This window comes from Nicotiana sylvestris, chromosome 2 (assembly GCF_000393655.2).
Source record: "Nicotiana sylvestris chromosome 2, ASM39365v2, whole genome shotgun sequence".
Lineage (NCBI taxonomy): Eukaryota > Viridiplantae > Streptophyta > Magnoliopsida > Solanales > Solanaceae > Nicotiana > Nicotiana sylvestris.
In genome coordinates, this window is record NC_091058.1 from 187,269,960 (window position 1) to 187,280,482 (window position 10,523).

Here is a 10,523-nt window from a genome sequence, read left to right on the forward strand (position 1 = left end):
GTTAGTTCAGTTAATGTATTGGTGGCATGAGGAAGGCCACCCCTAAAGCCAATGGCCCAGTCCCGCCTGCAGTTCCTAATAACTCCTATACCACCAGCTCCAGGATTGCCCAATCCTGAGCCATCAGTGTTTAGTTTGTAACAGCCTTTACCTGGTGGTTCCCATTTCACATTTATGGTGGTTGTTTGGTTAGTAAGCTGCTGTTTCCCAAATAACACATAAAGATTCTATTGTTTAATGTGTTATTGTGAAACAATATATTTATATGTACTCTCTTATTAGTTTAGGCTAACCCAAAGAGAAGTACATCCAGCAAAGGAAAATCATATCTATTAAAAGAATAATCTATCTTCCTGATGAGATATGAAAAGAACAAAGCTTCGATACCATGGATTTTGCTGATTTCATTTCCTACAACCCTGGTACTTCTGCCTCTGCTTGCAGAAACAACAACAACAAATCCAGTATATTCCCACAAGTGGGGTCTGGGGAGGGTAGTGTGTACGCAGACCTTACCCTTACCTAGTGAAGGTAGAGAGGTTGTTTCCAATAGCTCTGCTTGCAGAAAAAGTATACAAAAATTTCACTTCTGCCTTAGATCTTCTATTAAGATATCATGCATTCAACCAGTTGTACTAACCAAATTTGGTGGTAGACCTAGTGAACTATTGTGGTAATACTAATTTCTTTAAGATGCTTCAGAGTGGCTATGGACATTTGACTCAAAATATCTTTACAACTGATTGGTAATAACTGCATGTATTAAGTGGGAGAGAAATATATAAGTGCTACACGGACACACAAAAATTGAAGTTACTATGTATAAATTAAATGATAAATGGACCAAGTTGTTCAATCTTACTGTATTAGGCCTTAGAATTAAGTAAATGATCATAACAATTTATTACTACCAAGAATGATAAACAAACATTATCGACTTTTTACAGTAGAACAACACCGTTTGAGGCTTACCTGCTGTAATGTTGATGCGGAATATGTTATGCAGCCTTCAATATACTGCAAAGTAATAAACTGAGATAACTTCATTAGGTGCTTCACTCAAATACAAAAGAAACAGGGAGATAAGCCACAAACAGGCACATGGTCACGAATGTAACAATTGAAACGGGAAGCCAGGAACAGAGAGGGAAAAAGGAAGTCGCGGCTAGCGCTCAGCAGCAGCAGCTGCAACCCGGTCAAATCTTAGCAAACCACCGAACAGAGCAAATTGACACCCAGTTTTCAGAAAGCTATTTTTCTTGAGAATGTCTTTATTTTAAAACTAAAGTAGATGGAGAAATTTTACATTCCCGATCTACTTCTTCAAATGTTTCACCACGAATTTGTACTCTGATCAAGATCTCTTCAGCATCAAGAGGCTACCATAAAAGGGTTTGTTTTGAAATTCAAAGGAAAAGCAAAGGGAAAAATCGAAGCCAGTTAAGGAAGCTCTCAGAAGCACAGAGAACTAAAATGATAGAAAATTACTGAAAAAAACACCAAACATGTTACCGGCAACAGTCACCTGCTATAAGAGGAACATGGGAAATGGAGTATGAAATACAGTTGGAAGAGAAAAGGAAGCAGGATGATTAGATACAAACCAAGCAACCACATTCCTGTTGTCATCTTAAGAACACAATAGGGCTTCTGATGTGCAACAACTATCATCCGGGCCCATCATGTGTTAATGTTGTGCAACACCTATACTTGAAATTAGATATGAAATGACTAAAATAGGCGATGGTCGGTCAGCAGGCAGGACAACACACACCAGCTACTTCCAAAGCTCTTCTATATGGTAGAAACTACTTTTTGTAGTAAAACATATAACATTTTGCGGTATGTTATATAATATTCTACAATTATTCTTCTAATTCAAATTCAATAAATCTTGACATATTGTGAAGTCGAGTATGCTGGATTGACTTTTATCTCTTTGTTGTCGCTGTGAGACAAAACTAGCTAGATGATGTCATGATGAGTGCATTTGGTATGAAGGAAATACACGGAAATTTAATTTCCTGGAAAATAAGTAATTTTCGGTGTTTTGTTAGTAAGCACAAAATATTATCCCAAGAGCATTTTCACATAATCTAACCAAACACTATAGGAAAAAAGGGAGGTGGGGGGAGGGAGCTTCGAGGGTCGGAGGTTGGGTTATGGATTGAGGGTTGGGGTCAAGGATCAGGGTCAAAAGTCGGGTTCAGGGTGTGGGGTGAGTTGTGGGGTGCAGGTTTAGGGGTCGGGGTTCAAGGTTTTGGATCGGGGTCTGGGGTCGGTTTGGGGTCCAATGTCCAGGTTTCGGGGTGGGGGGTCGAGTGTCGATGGCTAAGGGTCAGGGTCTGGGTCTAGGGTCGACGTCAGAGTATCAGGGGTCAGGGTTCAGGAGAGAGCGTAAGAGTGGTGGAGGGAGTTAGTGGGCCGGGAGGGGTTGGCCGTAGGCGAGCGTCGAGGCTGGGAGGAGGGATGTGGGGAGGAGTGAGTGATGGTCCGGGGGTAGGGAAGAGCAGTGTAATCAAAAGCAAAAAGTTCAAAAAAGCTCTAAGGTCCATTGAGATTTTAAACGCAAAACGCAAATAAAGCATGAGCTTTAATGAAGAAAGGCACAAACAAAGAAAAAAAATACAAATATGTATGTGTAGTCCAAGATTAATACTTATAAGCATCAATAACAAATATCTGGATAAAGAAATTGAAAAAAAAAGTGATAAAGTAAAATATTAGTTCTTTAGTGTCAACTCTTCAGGATTAAGCTCATTGACACGGAAAAGTATGCCTTAGAGCATTGATGACGACATTGAAGCGCCCGTTAAGTAAGACGGAGCGCTCAACATGTTGTGTGCCTCGCTTCGGGGCTTAAGTGCGCTTTAAGTGCGCCTTTTATGACACTGCGGAATGGTGGGCGGGGGCAGGGGCAGGGGCAAAGGGAGTTGGTGGGCCGGGAGGGGTTGGCCGAAGGCGAGCGTCGAGGCTGGGAGGAGGGATGGGGGGAGGAGTGAGTGGTGGTCCGAGGGTAGGGAAGAGCAGTGTAATCAAAGGCAAAAAGTTCAAAAAAGCTCTAAGGTCCATTGAGGTTTTAAGCGCAAAATGCAAATAAAGCATGGGCTTTAATGAAGAAAGGCACAAACAGAGAAAAAATACAAATATGTATGTGTAGTCCAAGATTAATACTTATAAGCATCAATAACAAATATATGGACAAAGAAATTGAAAAAAAAAATACGATAAAATAAAATATCAGTGTTTTAGTGTCACCACTTCAGGATTAAGCTCATTGACACGGAAAAGTGCCTTAAAGCATTGATGACGACATTGAAGCGCCCGTTAAGTAAGACGAAGCGCTCAACATATTGTGTGCCTCGCTTCGGGGCTTAAGTGCGCCTTTTATGACACTGCGGAAGGGTGGTCGGGGGCGGAGGGAGTTGGTGGGCCGGGAGGGGTTGGCCTAAGGCGAGCGTCGAGGCTGGGAGGAGGGATGGGGGGAGGAGTGAGTGGTGGTCCGGGGGTAGGGAAGAGCAGTGTAATCAAAGGAAAAAAGTTCAAAAAGGCTCTAAGGTCCATTGGGGTTTTAAGCGCAAAACGCAAATAAAGCATGTGCTTTAATGAAGAAAGGCACAAACAGAGAAAAAATACAAATATGTATGTGTAGTCTAAGATTAATACTTATAAGCATCTATAACAAATATATGAACAAAGAAATTGAAAAAAAAAATACGATAAAGTAAAATATCAGTTCTTTAGTATCACCTCTTCAGGATTAAGCTCATTGACACGGAAAAGTATGCCTTAGAGCATTAATGACGACATTGAAGCGCCCGTTAAGTAAGACGAAGCGCTCAACATGTTGTGTGCCTCGCTTCGGGGCTTAAGTGCGCTTTAAGTGCGCCTTTTATGACACTGCGGAAGGGTGGGCGGGGGCGGGGGCAGGGGCGGAGCTAGCATAGCACTTGCGGGTTGGGCTGAACCCAGCAACTTTGGTCCAAAACATGTATTTGTCTTAAAAAATTTATTGAATATGTATAAATTGTTAATTTAAAACCCAGTAACGTAAACGATCTAGAATCCTGAACCCATAAGCTTTAAATTCTGGCTCCGCCTCTGGGTGAGGGTCAGTGTGGAGCAGAATTGGGGAACTGGAAAGCGAGCGCTTCGTCACTTAAAGCGAGAAGCAAAGCGATGTGATGGGTTGTCCGCTTCAGATCACCAACGCGAAACGGCTTTAATGAAGTGAGCGCTTTCTCCACTTAAGCGTGAAGCGTGTGCAACAACTGAAGCGAAGTAAGAGTGTGCTTTTTATTTTTTATTTAAAAAAGGTGGACTTTTTAGTGTTTCAAAAAGAAAACCATTGATTCGACTTTCTTCTGTGAGTTACAACTAAGGTTGGGACTTTTTGTTGCTCTTCTTCCTCCTCCTTCTCCTTCTTCTCCTCCTTCTCCTTATCCTTATCCTTATCCTTCTCCTTCTCCTTCTCCTTCTCCTTTTTCTCTTGTTTCTCTGTTGTGATATCGTTATTGTTGTGATTTCTTTTTCTTTTCTTCTTGTATTCTTTCGCTTCTTCAGCTTTTATTTATTTATTTGTTTGTCTTTTTGTTTCATTTTTGTTAATTTAATTGAATTTTAAATTATGCTATTTGTTTTTTCAGTTTATTAATTTAGTTGAATTTATTTATTTGTTTATCTTCTTCTCCTTTTTTTTTTCCTGTGCTACTGTTTTTTTTTACTTTGTTAATCTACTTGAATTTTTAAATTATTCTATTTTTTTCACTTTGTTAATTTAGTTGAATTTATTTATTTATTTTTCTTCTTCTCTTTGTTTTTTTAGTTTTTTTTTTTTTTTTTTTTTAAATTGCACGACAGAGTGGTAGGTGAGAGGTTGGGAACCAGGGCGGTGAGGGGTGTAGGTAGAGTTGAAAGAGAATATTGAAAAATGTTTTCCCTCCTATTGATAGGGAAGTCATTTCGTACAACCCAGTGATGGTACTGATTTATGTCTCTGTGCGCCTTCTTGAGCCGAGGGTCTTTCGGAAACAACCTCTCTACTCCTCGGGGTAGGGGTAAGATCTGCGTTAGCGGCGTACACTAGATTTTTCGTAAGCGATGTCACAATTTTAAATAGTGAGCAAATAATAATTCACTTGTAACAACACCATATAAAAAAATATTGTTCAAATCATACTAATAGAACACAACTCATGTATATTACTACAACTGTTATCGTTGAATTTTCATTTTTAATTAGAAATGTAATCAAAATAACCTCATTAAAAATAATATTAAATATGTTTTTTTATAAAGAACCAAACAATCACACAAAAAATTCATCATTCATTTGATTTCACAAACCGTTCTTAATCAATTTCATGCCGAGAGAGAAAATGAAAGGAGTAAAAAGGAAGAAAAAATAGCCGAACAACTTGGAATATCAGCCAAATAATTTATTATCCTTAGATTAACATGTGACTCTTGACACGTTGGATTAATGCTCGTAACACCTAATAGGTCAGCCGTTCAAAGTCCACCAAACATTTTTTTCTATTTCGTAGATGATGCATTAAAAAATTTAAAACATGAAATGAAAGTTGCCTAGTTTCGAACCCGTGACATCCCCTAAAGAGTTGCAGCTCTTGACCAAATGTGCCACATAGCTATAAATGTCAAGTGGTGTCACTTTTACTATATTTAACCTGTTTCTGTTTCTGCATTTTAATTATATATACATGTTTAGTAAAATTTTCCGAGGAAGCGATGTCACGAGACACCGCTTCGCCTACAGTAGATCCGCGCCTAGTCTGCGTATTCACTATCCTCCCCAGACCCCACTTGTGGGGTTACACTGGTTTATTGTTGTTGTTATATATTTCTAAAACATTAAAGTCATTCAAACACAAGAAAATTGAAAAACTTCATACCAAACAACCTGATAGTTTTATTGTGAATCCATCAGGTGGAAGATAAGGAGGTTTTTTTAGAGTAGTGGCTAGAAATCCGATGTCTAAAGGAGGAATTTATTACTCAAACTAATACCCCAAAGAAAGAGGAGTGCAAGACTTTCCCTGAACAGTTAGAAATTCAATTTTTAGAGCACAAAATCTATTCTGTCCAGTGAGAAATAATGAGAGAAAAAAACTTTTTCAGAACAATAAAATTCAATATTCAAAGGAGGGATACCACAAAGAAAAATAAGAAAAAGTATACTTTTCTGAAATGATAAGCAGAAATTCAGTGTTTAGAGGAGGAACTCAAATCAATACCAATATTTTGATCCTTTAAAAAAAATATAAAGAAGAAGAAGTTTAGGAATATGCTTTACTAAAAAAAGTTCTGAAAAAATGATTAGTGATTCGGAGGAGGCACTGCCACATGAATAGGTAATTATTAATCGGCACGGTGTCAACATACTAAAAATAAGAGTGCTTTCGTTAGGATGGTCATCAAAAAAAGAAGGAAAAAATTTGGCGGGATAGATCGTGTAATGCTGCTTTCTATCGGTAGAAGCTTCTTAGGTTTCGACCTAGGCTAACTGAAGCTTTGATACCATGTTAAATAAGGGAGAAGACTTCTTATTGAAATGATGATTAACAATGTGCAAGAGGGACTCGTTATATAAGAGTCACAGGCTATATTGCATATCATAGGTTATTATTCTGTATAGCTTATAAGGTAAGCATTTCCATAATTAAGTACAAAATGTTCTACAATTTTTAATATATATTCTATAATATTTTACTTACCTTTATTGCTTTTCTATACTTGTAGTACTAGTGCATTCTCATATTTCCTATTCTTAGATTTCTAATAACCTGCTGCTTTTTTGCATCGGTTATTTTTTTCTGACTGTGGTTACTACTTTTCTTTACCTGGATTCTCCTTTACTGTATTTCTTTATCTAAACTGCTGTGATATTCTTTTCTTGAGTTGAGGGTGTATGGGAAACAACTTCTTTATCTTTACAAGGTAGGGATAAAGTTTGCGCACACACTACCCTCCCCAGACCCCACTTGTGGGAATATACTGGGTATGTTATTAGAAATATTTAGAATCTAGGGACAGATAACTTTATCAGTTCTCTCTGCTTTCAACTTGTTTAATGACTTGATTTGAATGTTTATAGACCAAAGTCTGTATTCTAAATGTGTGGCAAGAGATGTGAAGGGGCAATCTAAACATTTCTAGAGACCTTGCCCTTATGCTGATAAGATACAAACATGTAAATGTTCTTTTGATTTATTAGCAACCACATTCTAGTATCTAGTTTTCCATTTTGTAAACATGACATGTTTCATGCAGTTCTTGAAAATTATATTGCTGATCTCACTCAGATGGTATTTTTCCGAAAAGTTGAGTAATGTTGTATTTACTGAACCGATTTTTTTTTTGGGTGTCCCGGCCAACTTGTACCCACCTCGACTATTCGACCATCTACCTGCTACCTCCCACTAGGTACCGGGTAACTCAATAGGCAGATGGGTTTTGTGAAACTGATTTCTACGACTTCTCAATCTGAGAAAGAGACGACTTGGGATATTTATTTGAAAACTAACACCATACCCGTATATTTTGAGTGCAGTGTTCCCTTCTCATTTTTTTTGTTTGCGTTAATGCTGGTTATAAATTCTGACTATCTCTGTTAAAACTAAAGGACCTATTCATCTGCATTGGCCATTTACAGGAAAGCTTGAAGATCTCCTTGATTGCTTTCCTTTGATTACCTATTTCTCTTAAGTGGGCAAGTTGTGTGTAGAGGAGTACTGGATCTTCTCTGTTTCATATACCATTTTTTCTTTCAGTGGAAGCTATATTTCTGCCAGTCATTTTTGCTTGACTCATATTTGTGAGTTATTAGTAATCTGAAAGGTTGTCTTGTACATTTTAAAAATATTTTGGCATTTCTAGATATTCTCTACATAGTACATACAGTTAACAAACTTGATATTTATGTCTATCCAACTGAATTTATGTTCACTTTGAAGTTCTATGCTTTTCTCTTAACAGAAACAATATTCAGTGTTCTTAATGTGCCTCTTTGAACATCATTTATTGGTCAATAACATTAAAAGATCGAACTATGGGTTAGTGGCATTTATCTGGTCAGTAACATGAACACTTACTGGTGAGCTGCATGTTCCAGAAGCTGGAAAAGGTGCAAATTGCTCTACAGTCGGAGCAGAAAGCTCGTGAAGCTCTCAAGGGGAAACATGCAGCTGCTGTTTCAGAGCAAAGACATTACAATTCTATCTTAAAAGCTTTCCAGGTAAGGTCCCTACTAATATGATCTGAAGAGTATAAATCTAAAAGTTGTATTTGTAAATGAATCTTAAAACTTTGTTTGTTTCCTTTTTGCTTATAGTTTTCTTGAGATGTTGCACTTGGACAACGCATAACATCTAATTGACTTGTTGAGGGACACATTTATCTGCACTTCTAGAATACATCCAGCTAAAGTTTGACTCGTTGAGGGACACAATGTGTAAACAGAATAGCATATGGATGACTGCAGCTTTTTATCTCTGTAGCAATGGGCTGGCCTGCTGGGTTAGAAACGGGCAGGGTTCATGCGGGTTTTAAAGAAAAGCAGTCTATCTTCCCAGAAGGGGTGCCGTGGTGCAACGGTAAAGTTGTCTTCGTGTGACCTATCGGTCAAGAGTTCGAGCCGTGAAAGCAGCCACTAATGTTTGCATTAGGGTAGGCTGTCTACATCACACCCCTTGGGATGCGGCTCTTCCCTGGACCCTGCGTGTACACGGGATGTCTTGTTCACCGGGCTGCCCCTTTTTTTAAGTCTATCTTCCCCCTCATATTCTTGCACGCTAAGTGTGTTATAATTGCTCCTCTAATTATAATAGCCTAAGAACACTTGTGCCGCAGCACACAGGTATTATACAAGAACTTAATTCATCAAGAACCTTGGGTTTCTTTTGGTGCTGGGGGTTGTTGGTACGGGTATAGATTCTTGCTACTGCTGCCTTCTGGAATATATTTGCCACCAGACACTTTTAGCAAATCATTCTGCTCATCATACTTCATAGTTCAGCTTCTCTAGACTATGAAGCACTGGCGAGTCTGTCATAATAGCTCCTTAAGACTTGAGAATGTTAGTGTCTGTGAATACCGTAAAACGCTCATTTCTAATCTTTAATGCATTCTCGTAACATTATGTTATGGCTCAAACAGTACTTAGTTTTACTCCAGTTGTTAGTGGCTCTTCAATGAGGAAATGTGTGCTTATGTTGATGTGATAACACCCATAAGTCATGTTTACTCCACTTGTTAATGGCTCTCAAAACGAGCAAAAGTGCACTGATGTTGACTTGATTACACCCTTACATCATCTCCTGTGCTTAGAAATTTGTTCTTTTAGATTTTTGAGGAAGAATATCTGATTTGGTGAGTCTGTTTTTTCAAATAGCAGGAGAGGCAATGTTGTGAAACGTGGAAATTGTTGAAAAGAACATCTCCCTCTCTTCTTTTCATTTTCTTTTGATTAGAGTTGTCCAGTTATAGAGCCCATTCTAGTTTAACAGTCGTATCAATGTGAATGTTCAGTTCAGATATACTACTTTTGTCAGCAGCAAATGAGTGGTTCCTAATGATATGCTTCTGTTATTTCCAGGTGGAATGTGCAAGGAATGAGAGACTTCGCTTGAAGAATTCACAAGAACATTTACCAAGTTGATATTTATGTCTGGTCGAAGAAGTGTTCCATTCTACAAGAAATCCAAGCGGTTTGAGTACCTTCAATTGTTTGTACTATTTATCTTGTTATACTATATTAGAAACTTATTTACTCATGCCAAAGAAGTTTCTTAATTACAATTTCATATATAAACTTACCAATTATATATAATTTAAGGATTGTAAAGTATCCCTTAATTATAGTGCATTGGTAACCGAATCCCACGCCTTCAACTAACATACCCACCCCTCACTCCAACATCTCTCAGCCTATCACTCCGGTAATCACGTCCAAAAAATTACCCATGTAATCAATTTCTTCCCCTTTTCAAAAGGCTAGTTTTGGACACGTGTATTCTTAGCATTCTTCATTTTTCGTGTAGCAAAAATAATATTTTATTACTTAAACTGTATACATATATTAAAGTATTCGAGTTTAACCCAAATTTATAGCGTACAAAAAAGATGCACCGTTTTTGGCTGTAGATAGTTATAGTATGTTAAATCATACATGTCTTTTTCAATTTAAAAAAAATTGTAATCATAATACACTATAAAGAATGAATTAATTACCGTCTTTTAGAGAAACCAACCCCTTCTCTTTATTCGTAGCTCACGAATCTTTGCTAACGCTACAAATGGAGATGGTGGTCTTCATCATCCGTGAACCTTCAAGTTGATAGGAGTTAAATCTAGTGATTATTCTAATTTCGACTGTCACGGCCCAAAATTTCACTGGGTCGTGATAGCACCTAACCTAACTCGCTAGGTAAGCCCAACAACATAAGTCATTATTATAATAAGAAACAAATCAAGATAATGAATAAAATAGCCAAAAGAGTTCAATA

At 37.8% G+C, this 10,523-nt stretch overlaps 1 protein-coding gene across 1 annotated transcript in view; it reads left to right on the forward strand.

The window, feature by feature from the left end:
• The window catches only part of LOC104236383 (uncharacterized), a 33,907-nt gene extending 24,012 nt beyond the window's left edge, over positions 1-9,895 (forward strand). The window contains exons 9-10 of the mRNA XM_009790299.2: positions 8,132-8,254; positions 9,614-9,895. Coding sequence (XP_009788601.1) covers positions 8,132-8,254; positions 9,614-9,676 — 186 coding nt within the window. The 3' untranslated portion in view covers positions 9,677-9,895. The remainder of the gene's footprint in view (positions 1-8,131; positions 8,255-9,613) is intronic.
• Positions 9,896-10,523: the final 628 nt, after the last annotated feature.